This window comes from Dromiciops gliroides, chromosome 5 (genome assembly GCF_019393635.1).
Source record: "Dromiciops gliroides isolate mDroGli1 chromosome 5, mDroGli1.pri, whole genome shotgun sequence".
Classification (NCBI taxonomy): Eukaryota; Metazoa; Chordata; class Mammalia; order Microbiotheria; family Microbiotheriidae; genus Dromiciops; species Dromiciops gliroides.
In genome coordinates, this window is record NC_057865.1 from 218,142,029 (window position 1) to 218,163,794 (window position 21,766).

The 21,766-nt window shown below is 42.8% G+C and overlaps 1 protein-coding gene across 1 annotated transcript in view; it reads right to left on the reverse strand.

The window, feature by feature from the left end:
- BIN2 (bridging integrator 2) overlaps nt 1-11,981 on the reverse strand; it is a 49,652-nt gene extending 37,671 nt beyond the window's left edge. Inside the window, exon 1 of the mRNA XM_043969433.1 lies at nt 11,823-11,981. Within this exon, the coding sequence (XP_043825368.1) occupies nt 11,823-11,900 (78 nt within the window). The 5' untranslated portion in view covers nt 11,901-11,981. The remainder of the gene's footprint in view (nt 1-11,822) is intronic.
- Between the last annotated feature and the right edge of the window lie 9,785 nt (nt 11,982-21,766).

The window sequence follows — 21,766 nt, forward strand, 5'->3', positions numbered from 1 at the left end:
CTATTTTCTAGCCAAGCCAGACACCTCCCCCCTCCCCCCAGGTTCATCCTCTCTTCTACCTCTGATCATTGGCACTCCCATAATCTGGGGGCACATTTCCTCTACATCTTCAGCTGCCATAATTCTTCTCTATGAAACCTTTCTGCTGTGGCATAATGGGGGGAAAACACCCCAGTGGATTTGGACCCAGAAGACTTAGAACTGAATCCTGATGATTGATGCCTTTACCAACCTCCCCTCCTTGAGACTCAGTTTCCTCATTTGCAAAATGAGTTAACAGTACCTATACTCCCTCATTCACAGGATTGTTGCGAGGATCCTAGATATTCAGATATATTATCAGGGTCATATTACAAATGAGGAAGCTGTGGTCCAAAGAAATGAATGACTCCATCAACTCATCTTTTGAATCTGGGTCCTCTGACTCTCATTGTTTTCAGTGTTCGTTTTACTTTGCCACATTGCTCAGGTGATCAAATAACATCCGCACCTTTCTTATAGCACTTTGCCCTTCACCCCTATCCCATTTAGGCTCTTTATTTGTGCATTCTCCTTTTCTTCCCTTTTTGAGGGAAGCCATTGTGTTGTTTTCCATCTCCATCCCCCCAATACCTAGCACAAGGTCTTGCAAACTGCAAATGTTTAATCAATGTATGCCAAGTTGAACTTTATACTACCATACTTAACAGATTTGTTGTGCAGAAAGTACTTTGTTTTTTTGTTTTTGTTTTTTTTTGCAGGGCAATTGGAGTTAAGTGACTTGCCCAGCTAGTAAGTGTTAAGTGTCTGAGGCCGGATTTGAACTCAGGTCCGCCGGTTCTCTATCCACTACTCCACCTAGCTGCCCCAAGTACTTTGTTTTTAATGTTGTTGGTTTTTTTTAATTGACCATCAGTACAAGCAACTAAACTGGCTTAGTAATTATTTGCATTTTAATTAATTAATTTTAATGAATAAAATATCATAAGACTCTTGAGTCACTCCTCTAAATCAGGGGTTCTTAACTTATGGGTTAATAATACCAAGGGATACATGTATAGATTTAAGGTAGCAAGTGAACTTAGATGTAAAATTTAGATTTTCTTCTACTATTTAAAAACATTATTCTGATAAGAGTTTCATGGGCTTCATCAAATTGCCAACAGGGTCCATGACATAAAAAAGGTTTAAAACCCCTTGCTATAAGTCTTCTTCAGAATTCCCCCCATCTCACCATTTAGTATTCTTCCTATAATTGTAGCTAGTGTATACTCTAGTCTTTGAGGTCTGCTTTTTTCCCCCCCACTTGGCATTTTTATAAAGATCTTCTCAAATTTCTTTGTATTTCCCCTACTTGCTGATCTTAGTTGCATCCTAGTGTTCCATTACATGGGGCAGCTAGATGTTGCAGTGGATAAAGCGCCAGGCCTGGAGTCAAGAAGACTCATCTTTGTGAGTTCAAATTTAGCCTCGGACGCTTACTAGCTCTGTGATTCTGGGCAAGTCACTTAACCCTGTTTGCCTCAGTTTCCTCCTGTGTAAAAAAGGATCTGGAGAAGGAAATGGCAAACCACTCTAGGATCTTTGCCAAGAAAAACCCCAACTAAGAGTTGGACAAAACTGAAACAACTGAATAACAACAAAAATTCCATATGTTAATATTCCCCTATTGTAGACATTTAGATTGTTTCCTGGTTTTTGCTATTGCATATAATCCTACAATGAAATTGGAAAGCATTTTATAAGCAGTCTTGCACCGTGAATGTTAGTACATTGGGAGGTGCTTTGAAATGTGGTAATATGGTACTTTTTATACACTTAATCCATATTTGTTTGTTTGTTTTTTGTTTTGTTTTGTTTTGTTTTTTTGCAGGCAATGGGGGTTAAGTGACTTGCCCAGGGTCACACAGCTAGTAAGTGTCAAGTGTCTGAGGCCGGATTTGAACTCAGGTACTCCTGAATCCAATGCCGATGCTTTAACCACTGCGCCACCTAGCTGCCCCAATCCATATTTGTTGACTATGATTGGTGGAGACGGCACTAGACCCAAAGACAGCATCAGGCTGAAGTCCTATCCCTGTTCCTTTTTAGTTGGGGAACCATGGGCAAATCAATTGCCCTAAATTTCCTTTTTACCATCCGTGAAATGGGGATAATATCACTTCCACTATCTATCTCACGGGGTATTTGTGAGATAATAGATTTAAGCTGATTTAGCAGCAGTAAGTTATCCCTACAGCTCTCCCTCTGCTCTGAGCTTTCTCATGGGCTTGGCCTGGTGTGAAGCCCAGCAATCTCATCACAGTTTCAAACCTGAGTTCTTTGTTCCTTTATCAGAATCTTCACTTCCCTCTTCCCCCATCGTTCTCTCTGTTGTTTGTTGTGCACTATAACTAGATTGCCATGCAGCCCTGGGTATAGGGTTTCCTTGGCCTCTCTAACCCACCATATCACACACTTCCCCCAACCGAATGTGACAAAACTGTTCTGTGAAGTGATAGGTGTGGCAGGCAGACTTCCTTCCCCAACCTCCACCCTTTTCTTCCTCTGCTTGAGGTGAGGCCCATTTCTGAGCTTGGAGACCCAGGAGAAAGGGATCTCCTCCTCCCATCGTGGACTCTTTGGCTCAGACCACTCTTTGATTCCCAAGATTTGTCTAGAGGACAATGAGATGAGGTTCCAAGGCTCAGGAGTAGAAGGGCAGTCCACTGTTTGCCTTTGGGAAAGGAAAGTAATAGAGGGAACAGCCCTAGCTTGAGCCCCTGGTCTTTTTGGTCTGGTCTATTGGATTCCTAGTCAGATTGGGAGAGATCTTCTTTACCTGCCTAAAGAGTCAAAACTTTGTCCCTACCTGTATGATGTTGAGCAAGTTACTGCTGCCTGGCCCTCAGCTTTCTCATTTGCAAAATGAGATGCTCTTCAAAGTACTTTCTAGTTCTAACAAATTACTGATCTATGAGGCTATGAGTGTACTTAGTTGCTGCAAGGAAGGATTCTATTGTGGGTGGTGATGGAAGGGAAGAGGGGCAGAGAGGGCGGGAATCATTGGAAAATGGCGATGATCCAAAGAATATACCAAAAAAGCAATTAAAAAGAAAAAAATATTACTTATGAGTAGAGTTCATAGCAGGATCATCTGTAATTGCAAAATCAAACCAAACCAGAACAAAACAAAAAACTGCAAGCAAACTTGATGTCAAACAACAGAGAAATAGTTTAATAAATGGTGGTATATTAACATAATGGAGTACGATAAAGCATAATGGAATCCAATGAAGCAATTAAAATGTACAAGTATATGAGTAGTACAAAGAGATGTGGAGAGATTTTTATTAGATATTGCAAAGCAAAAAACCAAAACCAAAACCCAGAACTAGAATCATGGGATAGACATTAATTCTGATCCTGTGAGCCAAGAATGAGAAAGGACAGAATTCTGCTGGGGACTTAAAAGGAGAAACTAAAAAATTTCTATGGTGGTTGCTGCATTGAAATGAATTAATTTTAAAATGTAAATAATTTAGCAGCTCTTTTTGTAGTGGCTATGAATTGGAAATCAAAGGAATGCCCATCAATTGGGGAATGGCTGAACAATTCTGGTATATGATAGTGATGGAATAGTATTGTGCTATTAGAAATAACAAGCAGGATGACTTCAGAAAGGCCTGGAAAGACTTGTATGAACTGATGTATAGTGAAGTGAGCAGAACCAGGAGAACATTGTGCACAGAGACAGCAATATTCTTTGATGAAGAACTGTGAAAGATTTAACTATTCTCAGCAATCCAACACAATCCCAAAGGACTATTGATGAAATGTACCATCCACATAAAAAGAAAGAACGGATATTAATGGAACACAGACTGAAGAATGCTAATTTTTGGGGGGGAAGGGGCAGGGCAAGAGGGTTAAGTGACTTGCCCAGGGTCACACAGCTAGTAAGTGTCAAGTGTCTGAGGACAGATTTGAACTCAGGTCCTCCTGAATCCAGGGCTGGTGCTTTATCCACTGCGCCACCTAGCTGCCCCAAGAATGCTAATTTTTACTTTCTTTAATTTTTTCTTTTATGCAAGTCTTCTTGTACAAAATTACTAATATGGTAATGTTTTACATAATTGGGCATATAAAACCTATATCTGATTGCTTACTGCCTCAAGGAAGGGAGAGGGAAGGGAAGGAAGGAGGGATAGAATGGAATTCAAAACTTCAAATAAAAAATGTTTATTATTTTAAAAAAAGGATTTGATTTCTTCTTTTAAAAATGTAAATAATTATTAAGTAAATGTGGTTATTTGTACTGATGTTTAATTCTCAGTTTCTAATAAAACATTTAATTTTAGAAAAAAGAATCTATGGAATGTGTGGACCCAGAACTTCAGCTTTTTTTTTTTTTTCTGGGCAATGAGGGTTAAGTGACTTGCTCAGGGTCACACAACTAATAAGTGTCAAGTGTCTGAGGCCAAATTTGAACTCAGGTCCTCCTGAATCCAGGGCTGGTGCTTTATCCACTGCACCACCTAGCTGCCCCGGCTTTTCTTCTTCTTGAATTAGGACAGATGCTTAAAGATTGGCCCTGGCTCACATCAGGGCAGTGGGATTTCTTTCAAGGGATAGAAGAGGAAGAAAAAACTAAGCTGCTTCTTTCTCTTTTTTTGAAGACAGAATTATGGTGATGATTAGAAACGATGGTCAAGGAAAATGTAGGGAAAGTCAGGAGAGGCCAGAAGAACCAGGGGCAGCCAAGGAGAAAGATCAGGGAGGTGGGCTTCTCTCCAGCAGACTCAAGCTGGGTTCCTGAGAGAGAGATCACTCTACTGAAAATGTCCAGGACCTCCAGGGATAAAGTTGGAAAACCCCTTGAGAGGATACTTCTTTCCAATTCAGGAAACTGCAGATTCCGTAGCGGGGGAGAAAGGGGGAGGAGAATTTTGTATAATTTCACCAACCTCATCACCCATGAAACTTCATCAAAGACTGACTCTTGCTCTCCAGTGGGACAAACACGAGCCCCTCTCTTCCTTTCCCTGTGTGTGGAACACTCAGTGAATTGAGCTCTCCTAGTTCAATCCTGGTCTCTATTTCTCACGTTTGTGCCTTGGGTGTGTGCCCATATGGCCTCAGTCCTAGTACTCAAGCAAAGGAAATCACTCTCAAGGTACCGTTACAATTTGGTGTCCGGCCTTCTGCTTGAGAGCGGGGTGGTAAAAACCCTTTCCTCTCACACCTCTATCCAGAGGTCAGCTCCTTCTCCCCTCCTGAGGCAAAACTCAGGAAAGGAATGGACATTAGTTCAGATTTATATAGCACTCCCCACCTGTCCCCAACATAATCCTATGGGGTTTGGTTGGGCAAGTATTTTTTTTTTTCAGGGCAATGGGGGTTAAGTGATTTGCCCAGGGTCACACAGCTAGTAAGTGTCAAGTGTCTGAGGCCGGATTTGAACTGAGGTACTCCTGAATCCAGGGCCGGTGCTTTATCCACTGCGCCACCTAGCTGCCCCGGGGCAAGTATTTTTAATCCCCATTTTAAAGCCAGAGAAAACTGAGATGTTAAGTGACTCGCCCACGGTCATAGCTAGTAAGCTGCAGTCAGCACTGGAATCCAGATCATTAAATGTAGATTTAGATTTATAAGAGATTTTAGTCTAGTACAGCACTCTGATTTGACAGATAAGGAAACTGAGGTCCAAGTGCACAGGTAACTGGGCAAAGTAAGCTTAGGGGTTTTTTTTTTTGGTTTTTTTTTGGGCTGGGCAATGAGGGTTAAGTGACTTGCCCAAGGTCACACAGCTAGTAAATGTCAAGTGTCTGAGGCTGGATTTGAACTGGGGTCGTCCTGAATCCAGGGCTGGTGCTACCTAGCTGCCCCCCTAAGCTTAGTTTTGAAACTAAATCATCAGATTCCAAATTTCATGCCCTTTTTACCTAAATTAGAGAAGAAATTCTGGTAATAGTCTGGGTGGTAAAGGGAGTAGAGGAATTGGCTAAGATATTTGTTTTTAAATGTACAGGAGTTAGATAAATACTTTAAAATTAATTTTTGTTTTTAACATCCTTTTTAAAAATTTTGAGTTCTAAATTCTTTCTCCCTTCTGCTTTTTACCTACCCACTGAGAAGGCAAGCAATATATCAATTACACATATGAAATCATGCAAATCATATTTCCATATTAGCCACATTGCCAAAAAAAGGCAAGAAAAAGAAATTTTAAAAAATTATGCTTCAATTTGCACTTAGAGTTCGTTTTCATTTATTCATTCATTTACTTATTTATTTATTCATTTATCTATCTATTTGCACTTAGAGTTCTTTTTTATTTATTCATTCATTTACTTATTTATTTATTCATTTATTTATCTATCCATCTATCTATCTATCTTTCTATTTATTTGCACTTAGAGTTCTTGATAAAAATTGTCTTCTTTATGTAGAACACTGTGCTAGCCACTGGGAGAGAGAAACTCAGAGTTTACTCCATGAGTAAAGACTCACAGAATCACAGAATTTGTGAGTTGGAAGGTACTTCAGCACCCATCTAGTCCAACCCATCTCCAAAAGGAATTCCCACTATAATATTTCTTTCTTTTTTTTTTTTTTGCGGGGCAATGGGGGTTAAGTGACTTGCCCAAGGTCACAAAGCTAGTAAGTGTTAAGTGTCTGAGGTCGGATTTGAACTCAGGTACTCCTGAATCCAGGGCCGGTGCTTTAACCACTGCGCCATCTAGCTGCCCCTCTAGAATATATCTTTAAGGTGGTCATCCAGACAGGAAGTCAGTCCTGTGAACTTTCGAATGGCTCTAATTGTTAGAGTTTGGTGGGGTTTTTTTTCTGATGCCGACCCTAAATTGGCTTTTTTGTGTGATGTCCACCCATTGTTCCTGGTTTTGGTCTCTAAGACTAACAGAACAAGCCCAATCCCTCTTCCATACAATAAATAGCCCTTCGAATACTTGGCAAGAGGGGGCAGCTAGGGGGCGCAGTGGATAGAGCACTGGCCCTGGAGTCAGGAGGACCTGAGTTCAAATCTGGCCTCAGACACTTAACACTTACTAGCTGTGTGACCCTGGGCAAGTCACTTAACCCCAAATGCCTCACTTTAAAAAAAATTTAATTTAATTTAATTTAAAAAAAAAGAATTCTTTTGGGGGCAGCTAGATGGCGCAGTGGATAGAACACCAGCCCTGGATTCAGGAGGACCTGAGTTCAAATCTGGCCTGAGACACTTAACACTTACTAGCTGCGTGACCCTGGGAAAGTCACGTAACCCCAATTGTCTCACTAAAAAAAATCCCCCAAAAAACAAAAAACCAAATACTTGGCAAGAGCCATCATGTTCCTCTGGAGTCTTCTCCTGGTCATTCTGACTAAATTCTTCTGGAGGCTCTCTGGCCTATCAATAGGGTCACAGGGACTGGGCCTTTGATTTCATTTGTATATGTGACTCCCTGGTAAGGAAAATCCCTCTCTCCAACTGGTCAGTATTTTTTCTGCAACTAGTAGTCTTAAGATAGACTTAGATAGACTAGGAGACTAGGTTATGTGATTTGCCTAGGGTCACAGTATGTGTCAGGGTTGGGATGGACCCATGACCTTCTGGTCCCAAGGCTAGTTTTCCAACCATTATACCCATATCACAATATTGTGATCAAGCTAGAGTCCAGGGGGAGCATGACCTCCTTATTCCTATAAGTCACATTCCTGTTAATGCACTTTGTTAATTCTAGTAAGTGGATATGATCCAGACAGATATTTATGGTACAAAGTAATATGAATACTTTGTTTAATTCTTCTTCTTCTTCTTCTGAGGGTTAAGTGACTTGCCCTGGGTCACAGAGCTAGTAAGTGCCAAGTGTCTGAGGCCGGATTTGAACCCAGGTTAATTTGAATCCAGGGCTCGTGCTTTACCACCTAGCTGCCCTCTACTTTCTCTATTTTCCCTGTCTTCTTCAAGACGCAGCTCAAATCCCTCCTTCTGCAGGACTTTCCCAACTTTCCCATCTGCCGATGCCCTCCCCTCTGAGATGACCATCTTGTATGTATCTATTTACATGCAGTTTCCCTGTTAGATTGTGACCTCCTTTCCTAGTTAGAGCTAGAGTGGAGTTATTTTGTTGTTGTTGTTTATCCTTCATTCTCAAAGAGGACCAATGACATCAGAAGGGTGATGTCTTGACTTACAAGTGAATTGGATTTAAGTGAGGGAGGGCTGTGCAAAGTCACCAGTCTCCCTCTCTACTCCTGAGTCATCAGAGTCTAGTGGCAAGATACAGATCAGGATGACTGGTGATGACCCTGCATGCAATGGGAGACCTTGACCTTTTTAAGCTAAGGTCGTTCCCAGGTCTCAGTGTGTCTGAAGCAACATCTATTCAGTAATTAAAGACTAAGTAAGAATTGAGGCAAAAGATGGCCTAGTTTGTCTTCACAAAAGAATCAGTCTGAGAGGGGAAGACCCTCGGAGTTTCTCGGAATAGTGGACAAAGAGCTGGTCTAGAAGTCAGGTCTTCCCCTCCCCTAACCACATCTGACATATACTGGCTGTGTAACCCTGCATAAATTTACTTCTCAGGGCTCTCTCAAACAGGACAACTTGTACTCTCAACTACAGTCAGATTAAAATGAGGCTGGGAATTTTTTTTGTTTTGTTTTGTTTTGGTTTAGGTGAGGCAATTGGGGTTAAATGACTTGCCCAAAGTCATACAGCTAGTAAGTGTCAAGTATCTGAGGCTGGAGTTGAACTCAGGTCCTCCTGACTCCACTGTGGCACCTAGCTGTCCCCAGAGGCTGGGATTTTTAACAAAATGAATAAAAATACAATAAAACATAGATGATGTTAATATGTGGTTTTCTAAGTCAATATATGGCCTGAAGGGATCCTTATATACAATTTAGTGGGCCTTCCATTGAGTAGGCAACTCTCAGAGACTCTAAATGGCAGAGAAGATGCTGACCCACATTGGTAGAGGGAATTTCCTCATCTGGTAATACCCTAGATCAGCGGTTCTCAAACTTTTTGGTCTCAGAACTCCTATTCACTCTTAAAATTGTTGAAGACCTCAAAAAGGTTTTCTTTATGTGGGTTCCATAAATGACATCTTAGTATTATGAAAATAGGTTTGACCTTGAGTACCCCCTGAAAGAATTGGGGGAGGGGGTGTCCTTGCAGCCCTATACCAATGAAGTCCCAGGTCCCTGGTTTTTCCAGTGCTTAGAACAGTGCCTGGTACACAGTAAGCATTCAGTGTGCTTGTTGATAGACAAAAAAGAGTGCTCTGAGAAGATTTGTCAGGCTCAGCCTCCCAGCCCACATCCTGTCCCTGACCCACTTGAGGCAGGCAGTCACAGGTCCCACCCCACTGTTCCTAGCTTGAGTTCTCAGGCTGAGCTGGCTCTCAGTGAAAGAAAGGGCTGATCAATTGTTAAAGCAGGGTCAAAGAAACTCTGAGATAACTAGTGTGTGCACCCCAAAGCCTTCCTTCCTACTGTACCCTTAAGCCTCCAGAAATGATTGTTTTTCCAAGAGTGAATCTGCTCTCCTTAGGACTGAGACTAACACCACTTTAGGGGTGGGTGAGTGGGCTTATGAGGTAAAGTGGTGTTAGTCTCTCAATTGTTTATCTTCTGTGATGTTGACATGAGGCCAAGGAACAAAGGAAAAAATCAAGAAACCACAACCTGTAGCTCATAGACTTGTAAGCTTGAAGAAACTTGTCCAACATCACATAGCCAGTAAATGTCAGAAGCAGGATTTGAATTCAGATCCTTTTGATCCTAAGAAGCATTTAAAATCACCAGAGAAGAGGTTGAATGGCCTTACATAGACCTGTGCAAAAGACATTTCAATAACAGATTGCTTTATGCAAATAGATGGGGATTGGCACAGGGCCAAAGGAGAGATGCTACTTTCTTTCATCATCCTGGGTCTTTCTTATGTCACAGGAAGAGCACAGGGAGTGGCCGCCAGTTGCTCATACCATCAGCATCAGGAACATGCACGGTGCTGACTTATTGTTGCCTAATTTGCTAGGTGCCTGACTAAACACAAGGGTGAATGTTACAGGCCTAATCCTTACCTTTGGGGAGTTTCTGATCTAAGGTCTCCCCTTCACTAACCCCCTTCAGGGCCAGAATCCTAGAATCAGAGAAAGGGACCTTGTAAACCTCTCATCTAATCCTCCTGCAGACTCCGCAGGGGTGGGAGTGGAGGTCTGAGGTGAGGCAAGACCCTTAACCTCTTCTGGGTCTCAGTCTCTTCTTTCTTTCTTTCTTTCTTTTTTTTTTTTTTAAGTGGGGCATTTGGGGTTAAGGGACTTGTCCAGGGTCACACAGCTAGTAAGTGTCAAGTGTCTGAGGCCGGATTTGAACTCAGGTACTCCTGAATCCAGGGCTGGTGCTCTATCCACTGCGCCACCTAGCTGCCCCAGTCTCTTCTTTCTTAATATAAGGGAGCTGGACTAGATCATCAGTTCTCAACCTTTTTGGTCTCAAGACTATTGAGGAGAGCTTCTGTTCAGATGGATCATATCTATTGATATTCACTCTTATCTATTTCACACTTTTTTTTTTGGTGAGGCAATGGGGGTTAAGTGACTTGCCTAGGGTCACACAGCTAGTGTCAAGTGTCTGAGGCCGGATTTGAACTCAGGTCCTCCTGAATCCACAGCCAGTGCTCAATCCACTGTGCCACCTAACTTCCCCTATTTCATGCTCTTAATGATTAAGAAGAGCTTTTGTTTAGGTAGGGTCATATGGATTGATATTTACCTTATTTAAAATTAGGACCCCTTGTTACCCTTAAAAGTAATTGGGAACAACTTCTGTTTGGGGATGGGTTCATATCTATCAACATTGACCCATAATTGAAATTAGAACCCCCTTTATGCTCTTAAAAATAATCGAAAAGAGTTTCTGTTTAGGTGGGTCATATCCATGGATATTGACCCGAAGGGAAATTAGGAGCCTTTTACATTCTTAAAAAGGAGGTGGCTCATAGCTATCAGTATTGACCCTAACCAAAATTAGGAGCCCTTTATTTATAAACAGTCTTAAAAATGATTGATTGAGAAGAGCTTTTGTTTAGGTAGGAGATAGCTATCCATATCAAAGCTAATTGAAAGGAAAACACTTTAGTGTTATTATGACAATAATTTGGGCCTCGAGGATGCCCTCAAAGGGTCTTGGGGAGCCCCGGGGCCTTCCTGAACCACACTTTGACTAGATGGTCACCTTCCAGTTCAAAGGCTCCCAGAGCCTCTGCTGGGAGTGGTTCCCTCACCTGCAAAATGGGGAAGTTGGACTAGAGGACCCTTAAGCTTGGAAACCTTATAAACCACCAGGACCTTTAGGGTCCAATCACCTGTGCTTAGGGTCATCCATTTGTCAAAGGAGATCATCTCTGGAAAGAGCTTTGCCACCCTTACCCTAGATAATTTCCTTTCGGGAAGGACCAGAGAAGGCGTGGTTCAGGAAGTCCGAGGACCTGGGTTTGAATCCCAATTTCAAACTTGGATTTGAATCCTCTTTCTGCCACATCTACTCCACCCCTACCCCCTTCTGGGCCTGGATCTCTGGGTTAGAAAAAGGGCTTTAGGACATCTCCCCCTTCCTCTTAGGAAAACTGGGGTAGGGGGGAGGCAGGTCACTTGCCCTCCTGGGCCTCTGTGTCCAGTGGAGGAGGAGGGGGTGTGTTAAGGTAAGGCCCCTTCTAGTCCCGAATATGTGAAAAAGAGTAAGAGGATAATGGAGAGGCTGAAGGGTCAGGGCTGGGGTTGGTGAGCCCCCAGGGAAGGGGCTGCCCCTCCTGGCCCCCCCTCTACCCCCTCAGGCCTCGGCACCAGACCTACCTTCTCCTGGGCCCGGCTGAACTTCTTCTGCATCTGCTTGGCCAATAGGCCCGCACTACTGCCCGTGCGCTCAGCCATCCCTGTCCTGGCCGTGGACCACCCTCTCCTGCCCTCGTCTGACCGTGGGCCCCCGGGGAGCAGCCTCTGTCACCCTGTGGTTTTCCTCCAGGGCTGCCTGATAAGGAAGTGCCTGGCTCCCAGCATGCTTTGCATCCTGTTGGGGGGGGTGGTGGAGGATCCTGCTCTAATTACCCCCCTGGATGAAAGCAGGATCCTGGGCCCAAACCAGGGACCCCAAGGATTCACCCTGGGTAGAGGGGGGGTCACCAGACCCTTCATCCAGTGGGCGGGGCTGGGGAAGGATGGTCACCTGCTGTCCTCCCCAAATACCACCCCCATACATTCCCCTCCCCTCCGGGGGAAAGAGGGATCCTAAGCCCAAGACAGGCCCAGGCCTGACTTCCCCAAGGATCCCCCCACCTCGAGGGTTGAGGTGGGGAGGGTCTCCTGGACCTAAACTGGACCCAGACCTGGCCCCCTCTAAGGATTACTCCTGAGGGTGGAGGTGGGGAGGGTCTCGGCCTAAACTGGGCCTAGATCTGGCCCCACCAAGGCTTCGCCCTGGATCCTGACTGGGGCCATCATACCTATCACCCAGAGCTGTAGGTTGGGGGTGCAGGTGGGGTGAGGAGGGGTCAGGCTCCTCACTCAGGATCAATAAGACTTCCTCTTTAAAGTCTCCCCCCCACACACACACGCCTAAGGGGAAAGGAGCATCTGTGGCCCCCCATCCAGCCCTGAGGAGTTCCTTCAGAGGAAGGTGGGAGGGAGACCAAGTCCCAAATCAAAATCCCATCCTCTAGGAACAAGAGCCTCGCCACCTCTAAATGCTTCCTCTCATCCTCCCCTAGGAGAAGCCTTTCTTCATCTCCCTCGCTGCTAGTGTCTTGCCTCTTTTGATCACCTGTAGTTTAACCTGTCTATCTTGTTTGGGCATAGTTTTTGCATTGTTTCCTCCTTCATCTGACCGTGAGCTCCTGGAGATTAAGGACTGTGTTTTTGCTTTTCTTTGTATCTCCAATTCATAGTTTGTCTTTTTATACCTTACTCCCCACCCTCGATTTCTGCTGTTTAGGGACACGGGCCTCCTATGACACTTTAACCCCCCCAAGCTTTGGGGCTGGAATGGCCCATACTGAGCTCTTTCCTCATCTCCATCTTCTGGCATCCCTGGTGTTCTTCCTTCAATTCTCCATTCAAGTCCGAATCGAACCCTTCCCTAAATCCAGTGGACTATGATATGCTCCTTAAGGGAGTGTCTATTTCTTCATGTGTGTACACTAATATCTCAGGGCCTAGCACAGTGCCTGGCAACTACTAGTAAACCATTAGTAAATACCTGTTTAATTGATAACCTGGCCGGAAGGAGGTTGTCACGGTTGGCTAGGCTTGAGGTCATGAGGCCCCACATCAGGGTCATAGCTATGGAGATAGAAAGAAAGAATCAGAACAGAGAGGAGAAATAATATGAGAACTCAGTGTCTTAGAGAAGGGGACGGGGTGCTGGTACCTCAGGAGACACTAAAGTTGGTTAAAATAGGAATAGGAGATAAGGTACCTCAGAGGATACCCTTTGGCCAGTTCCCAGCTATTCCCAGAGAGGGACTGCACAGAGGCACCCTGGGAAATCTGAGGGACTTGCCTGCAGCCCTGCTGTTGCCTCTGTCCACCACCATCCACAGACCCTCCTCTCAGGGTACCTTTTCTCAGTCAGTGGCTCTGCCTGAGTGCCTGAATCTTTAAGTTTTGGTTGTTGTCTAAATGTATTTCTTATTTTAGGCTACTAGTGACAGGGTAGCCTAGTTATGAGAGGACTGGTCCTAGTCTGATTTATTATTATTGTGATGGGAACCTTTGTCCCCCTTGTCCTGTCTTCAGAGTAAGCAGAAAAAAGCTGCTCCTCATTTTTTAAGCATCTACTCTCAGAAGCATAAAGAATCGGTTAATCAACGAACCAATAAGCATTTATTAAGCACCTACTAAGTGCCAAGCACTGTGCTAGGTCCTGGGACATAAATACAAAAATGAAACAGTTCTTTGCCCTCCAAGAGCTTACAATTTGGAGACAGGAGATAACATGTACATATCTGTGTCCAAGCATGTACAAAACAGAGACAAATACAAGATAATTTTGTTTTCTTAGTATCTTTAGTAGAGTGCCTACTACATAGTAGGTGCTTTATAAATGCTTGTTGACTGATTGACCTTGAAAAAAGCTACAGGTTCAAAGATACCGAGGTCACAGGAAGTATGTTAAAGACTTGGGTCATGGAGACCAAAGATAGAGTGTCTTGCGTGAGAAACATTAAGAACTCCAGTTTGATTAGATTGTAATATGTGTAGAAGGGAGTAATATGTTACAAGGCTGGAAAAGTAAAATGGGACAAGGTTGTGAAGGGCTTTAAAGTTAAACAGAAGAGCTTATTATATTTGCTGATGGAATTAAAATTTTAAAATATTTATAATATTTTATTTTTTCCTCAATTACGTGTAAAAACAATTTTTAACATTTGTTTTTTAGAATTTTGAGTTCCAAATTCCCTTCCTCCCTTCCTCCCCTCCCCTCTCATTGAGAAGGCAAGCAATTTTATATATTATGCATTTGCAGTCATGCAAAACATATTTCGATATTAGTCATGTGAAAGAAAACACAGACAAAAAAAAGTAAAACAAAGTATGCTTTGATCTGTATTTAGACTCCATCAGTTCTTTCTCTGGAGGTAGATAGCATTTTACATCAAAAGTCTTGGATCACTGTATTGCTGAGAATAGCCAAGTCATTCACAGTTGATCATTGTACAATATTGCTGTTACTATGTACAATGTTCTCCCAGTTCCGCTCATTTCATTTTGCTTCAGTTCATGTATGTCTTTCCAGGTTTTTCAAGGGTGGGGACATGAGCCTGTTGAAGGGGCAATTTGCTGGAGAAGACAGGAGAGGGATGGGATCAATGGTTGTGTATACCTAGAAAGGTTGACCGTGTCAAGAAGACCTACCTCTTTATCAGAGATTGAAGTTAAGTAAGAGAGAATGCCCCAAATGACTGTGAGTTCATTGTTTTCTCTTACATTTCACGACCCCTTGATATCACCCCCCCCATTTTCATTCACCCTTCAGCCTTCTCTTCTCCCAATGAACTATCTCATCTCCAAATTTTCCATGTTGCCATTCTGTGGCTGGCTCATAATGGAACCCAATGACCTTCTGAAGGGCCGCAGAGAGCTGATGATGGAAGGTTATCTTATCCTCTTCAAAGTGTCAAGATCCTGTTGTCTATTTTGGTCCTAGTCCCGTTGTGCTGATTCATATTCAGTTTGTGGTCTTTCTCTATTTTTTACTACCTCCCTCCAATCCCCCCCCCCCCCCCCTTCCTCAGCCTTCTTCCCTTTTTTTTTCCCTTCTCTGAAATGGCTCTTAACTCTTTGCTTTCTCCACTCTGGCTAATTCCTTTCTCTCATCTTTTTCTACCTTTGCCACCCACTATTTATTTCCATGTTCTCCATTTCTCTCTTTTCTCTATCTTTCCCTTTTCCTAATTCTTCCATTCTCTTCTTCCTCTCCCTGGTCTTCTCTCCTCCTTTCTTCTCTTTTCCCTCAATTCTTCACTCTTTTTTTCCCCTTCTCTGTTTGCTAGCATGTATCTATATGCTCAGTTATGCCTCCTGATTCCAATTCATCACACATCCTAACTAGATATTCAATGAATACTCAATGAATATTGACTGAATGAGTACTTTAATATTGTCCTTCTGGCTTGTTCTGTAATTTTATCCTTATGAGTCTTCCCTGCATCAACAGTGAGTGAGTCAGTCAATCAACAAGCATTTGTTAAGCTTTTACCATGTGTCAGATACTGTGCTAAGTGTTGAGGTTACAAAGAAAGGCAAAAAACAGTCCTTGTTCTCACCACATTCACATTCTAATGGGGAGGGCGACATGTAACTAATAATAGTAAAAGCTAACATTTATTTGTATGGCATGTACTATGTTGTCAGGCATTGAGACTTTATAATTATTATCTCATTTGTTCCTCACAACAACCTGGGGAGGTAGGTACTGTTATTATCTCCATTTTACTGATAAAGAAACTGAGGCGGAGAGGAGTTAAAGGACTTGTTCAGAGACACACAGCTAGTAAGTGTCTGAGGTCAGATTTGAATTCAGGTCTCCCTGACTCCAGGATGGGCACTCTATCCACTGTACCACCTAGCTGCATATAAGATGCATACAAAGTAAATTGGAGGGTTATCTAAGAGGGAAAGACACCAGCAGCTAGGGAGAACAGGTAAGGCCTCCTATATAAATTGGGATTTAAGGTGACTCTTGAAGCAAGCCAAAGAAATCAAGAGATGTAGATGTAGAAGGAGAGCATTCTATACATTGTGGATATGTAGGGGAGAATCATCCCTCCCACCTTCTCTCTGCCCCAAGCCAGGGCATAAATTTAGAGATGGAAAATGGAGTGTGGTGTGTGAATTGTAATACAGAGCAAAACCCTTCTTTTTTTCTTTTCCTTTTTGGTGAGGCAATGGGGGTTAAGTGACTTGCCCAAGGTCACACAGCTAGTTAAGTGTCAAGTGTCTGAGGCTGGATTTGAACTCAGGTTCTCCTGAATCCAGGGCCAGTGCTCTATCCACTGTACCACCTAGCTGTCCGGAACCCTTCTTTGACTTAATAGATGGGTCCAGGAGTTTCTGTGGCCTAAAATTTTATCACTTTGGTGAGCTCCTTGAGGTCAGGGACTGTACTATCTTTCATCTCTTTTTGTTTGTTTTTGGTTTTTCGGGGCAATGAAGGTTAAGTGACTTGTCCAGGGTCACACAGCTAGTAAGTGTCAAGTGTCTAAGGCTGGATTTGAACTCAGGTCCTCCTGAATCCAGGCCAGGTGCTTTATGCACTGCACCACCTAGCTGCCCCTATCATCTCTTTTTGTATCCCAGCACAGAGACCGGCATATAGTAGCTGCTTAATAAATGCTTATTGATTGATTGTTGCCTAGCGATGAGCTTCTCTAAAATTAGCTAGGTTAGACTTGAAATGGGCAGCCTGTCATCTCACTGACTTGAAGCCTTCCCAGATTTCCAGCTTTATGGAGAAAGTGAAACTTACATTGAACCTTGAAAGAAACTAAGAGGGAAAGGTGAGGGGTAAAGCCAGTTCAAAGGTGTGGAGGGATAGGACTTCACAAGAACTTTTGCCTTGCTGGTATAGCCTTGGGATGTGGGAGGACACACACTTACTAGGTGGAGGCTTTGCCTGGGAGAAGCTTAGTCAAGGATGATAACCTTGTTAATCAATCAGATGAAAGGATGAGGCCTTTGTTCTGGTTTAGCTTTTGGATGGGACATTAAGATTCCCTGCCCCAGGGTACTCGCCGACCCGTTGTAGCCCATTAAGGATGACTGACAGCCATTTTATACACTTTAGGCAAAATCCTCAGGCCTGGCCTTTAAGAGGAATTAGAAAGGGAGAACAGAGGAGGCAGCTAGGTATTAAGGTGGGAAAAGCAATGGTCAGAAAGACAAATTCAAATCCTGCCTCACAACATTTACTTAAACTCCTTCAGTTTCCTCGTCTGTTTAAGAATAATAATAGCGTGTATCTCAAGGGTTGTTGTGGGGATCAAATGAGATAAGCTATATACAACTTTTGGCAAAACTTAAAGCATTACATAAATGTTACCTGTTGTCATGTTATCAACTCACTTCCTCTGTTTTAGCTATTATTTTTAGGACAGAGTACGAGAGTGGCTATCGGAAGGATTTGCATCGCTCCAGAAGTTCCTTGAAGTCAATATAGCAATGGTGTGGTCTGGCACTATGTTAGGGTGGTAAAAGGTTGGTTGCCCCTCTCAAAGGCTACCCCCTGGAGCCTCAATTGGGTCAGATTATTCCTTCTCAGTGATTGCCTCAACTCTTGCCCTTAGGCAGTGGATTTCTCTCTGGCTTCTTTGTTGGCTCCTTTCTTCTGGAGGAGTAGTTTTACCTTCAAATCTTTTTTTTTTATTTTTTCGGGTGAAGCAATTGGGGTTAAGTGACTTGCCCAGGGTCACACAACTAATAGGTGTTAAGTGTCTGAGGCCGGATCTGAACTCAGGTCCTCCCGAATCCAGGGCCGGTGCTCCTCACTGTGCCATCTAGCTGCCCCCTTTACCTTCAAATCTAATGGGAGAAGGAAGATAACAGTAGGGGAAATGAGCCCTTCCTCCCTCCCAAGCCTCAGTTCTTCATAGCTTCCTTTTTTTTTTTTTTTCCAGTTTACTTGCAGCACTTTTATTTTTCTTCACACAGTGACTTGTTGGGCAATACAATTCTCAACTCTTAGGATGACTTACAAATTTTGATATTCTACTGTCACGTGAGAACATTAAGGCAACACACAAAAATCTTATATAAGTTAAGTAGATGCACAAATTTATAGGTTGTAAATGCAAACTTTTTTGCAACTTAAGGTTGAGTAACATCCCCATGACATTGGGGGAAAACAATGAGTTAAGAAAAACAACAACTGGTTCCTAAGGGTTGGATTCAATATGTCTTCTTCTAGGTTGGTGGCAAGATGTAACACACATTTAATAAACTCTTGTCAGCCTTAGGAGAGAAATTCTGCAAATCAGCGCTTTTAGATGCTGGAAATCTGACCTTTCTATACTCTGTACAGATCTGATGCTTTATAGAAACTAAACTGTACAACTGTTTGAGTGTCAACCAGCCAGATAATATATTGACATATTATCAGGTCAATTCTCTATAGACGTTAACTCTTAGCCTTACCTGCCCAAATGAAGTGACCTGTATCAGGGTTTACATCAAAGGTATGTACAAGGTATGCTAAAATGTACACCAAGGGAACAACTGTTAACTTGAATACTAGGTCAAATCAGTAACATTTCAACGATCTAAAAAGTGCTGATATTTGTCTAATATCAGATACAAACTTCCCCAAGGACAAGTTTCTTCTTCTTCTTTTTCCTTTTCGGGGCAATGAGGGTTAAGTGACTTACCCAGGGTCTCACAGCTAGTGTGTCAAATGTCTGAGGCTGGATTTGAACTCAAATCCTCCTGAATCCAGGGCCAGTGCTTTATTCACTGTGCCACCTAGCTGCCCCTGACAAGTTTCTTTTCAAAGAAGGCTTATTCTGGTTTCATGAAGTGAATATTTGCCAGGGCAAATTTTTACTTTCTGAATACTTATGCAGCAAATGCTATGCATCTGCTAGCAGTCCATTTAGCAGCATTTGTGACAGACAATGGATGGGCCAGATTAATCATACTCCAGTTTGTTGATCCACATCTGCTGGAAGGTGGAGAGAGAAGCCAGAATAGAGCCACTAATACAGACAGAATACTTATGTTCAGGGGGAGCAATGATCTTAATTTTCATTGTGTTAGGTGCCAAGCCTATGATTTCTTTTCTTTTTTTTCTCTTTCTTTCTTTCTTTCTTTCTTTCTTTCTTTCTTTCTTTCTTTCTTTCTTTCTTTCTTTCTTTCTTTCTTTCTTTCTTTCTTCCTTCCTTCCTTCCTTCCTTCTCTTCTTCTTCTTCTTCAACAATTGGGGTTGTGACTTGCCCCAGGGCCACACAGCTAGTAAGTGTTAAGTGTTTGAGGCCGGATTTGAACTCAGGTCCTCCTGACTCCAGGGCTGGTGCTCTATCCACTAGGCCACCTAGCTGCCCCTTGTGATTTCTTTTTGCATTCTGTCAACAATACCAAGCTACATGGTGGTACCACCAGACAATACTGTGTTGGCATATAGATCCTTTTGGATATCAACATCACACTTCATGATAGAATTGAAAATGGTCTCATGAATGCTACAGGATTCCATACCCAGGAAGGATGGCTGGCAGGGTACCTCTGGACACCTGAGACCTCTCATTATCAGCGGTGATCATCTGGCCATCAAGAAGCTCATAGGTCTTCTCCAGGGAAGAGGATGAAGCAGCAGTGGCTATCTCCCACTTGAAGTCTAGGGCAACACAGCTCAGCTTCTCCTTGATGTCACAAACAATTTCCCAGTGGTAGTGAAGCTGTTTCGTCTTTCTGTCAGTCTTTTCATGAGGTAGTCTATCAGGTATAATAATTCCAGCCAAATCTAGATGAAGGATGAAATGGGGAAAGGCATCACCCTCATAGATGGGCACAGTGTGGGTGACACCATCACCAGAGTTCATAACAACACCAGTGGTATGGCCAGAGGCATACAGAGAGAACCAACCTGAATAGCAATATACATTGCTGGGGTGTTGAAGGTCTTAAATGTGATCTGTGTCATCTTCTTTCTGTTGGCCTTAGCATTAAAGGGAGCTTCTGTAAGCAGAACAGGGTGTTCATCGGGGCTACACAAAGCTCATTGTAGAAGGTGTGATGTCAGATTTTCTCCATGTCATCCCAGTTGGTAACAATGCTAAGTTCAGTGGGATATTTCAGAGTCAGGAGATTTCTCTTACTCTGTACCTCATCACCAACATAACTGTCCTGCTCCATTCCCACCATGACACCCTGGAGCCTTGGGCATCCAACAATGGAGGAGAACACAGCCCTAGGAGCATCATCCCCAGCAAAGCCAGTTTTGCACATGCCAGAGCCAGAGTTGGTGACAAGAGTAGCAATTTCTTCTTCCATTTTTGTTTAATCTGAGTCCCCACACCTTCCTGGCCAGGGAGAGGGATTAATAAAGGGGGAATATTCAAAGTAGCCTACAAGTGCTGCCTGCCACCACTGAATGAGACTTCTTCATAGCTTCCTTCAGCCAAAGCTGTTGACATATTTACCTAGAAAGGTCTGTGTCCAAGTTTCTCTCCTTACTCTGGAAAGTAGTAAGTAATGAATGAACAATTCTCTTTCTAAGGCTCAAGCCCCCAACTAGAGAACTTCTCTGGCAAACTATATACCTCAGTTGTAAAATGAGTTTCTTTCTTCCTGGACCTTCCCTCTTCCTCCCTTCTTCTTGCATTTGTGCAAGGACACTACACATCAGTAGTACCACACTGATCATCCTTAAAAGAGAAGAAGAAAGAGAAAACTAACCTTTAAAATTTGTATTTCTTCAATAAATTTATTAACATTATTTTATATCACCTCCATTTCACAATGTATATCCCTTTTTCTTACCCATCCCAGGGAGCATCCATTTAAATAAGAACAAAAGATGGTTTGGGAGCAGCTAGATGGTGCAGCGGATAGAGCACCAGCCCTGGAGTCAGGAAGACCTGAGTTCAAATCCAACCTCAGACACTTGACACTTACTAGCTGTGTGGCCCTGGGAAAGTCACTTAAACCCAATTTCCTCAAAAAAAAAAATGGTTCAGGAAAACTAACCAACTTATCACAGTCTTGACAGTGTATGAAATGTTGTATAACCACAGTTCCCCATCTTTGTGAAGAACCAAGGGAGATACTTTCCCATATTTCATCTTTTGAAACTAAGCTCAGTTATTACAATTTGACAGCATCCAATTTTAGTTGTTTTATTTTTTTATTTATTTTAATTTTTTTGGTAAGGCAATTGGGTTTAAGTGACTTGCCCAGGGTCACACAGCTAGTAAGTGTCAAGTGTCTGAGGTCGGATTTGAACTCAGGTCCTCCTGACTCCAGGACTGGTGTTCTATCCACTGTGCCACCTAGCTGCCCCTGTTTGGAATTCTTGTACAGGTGTAGGCTGGACTAGATGACTTATGAAATTTCTTCCAATTCTGAGATGTTGTAACTGTGAAATTAATTTCATTTATTTTCAACTGGTCTCTGGATGCTACCACATACATTGCCTGGCATTGAAGTCATTCCACAATTGGACTCTTACCTCACTTTCTAGCCTTATTTCATAGTACTCCTTTTCACAAACTACTTCCCAGTCAGACAACGAATTCCTACTTTCCTTCTAC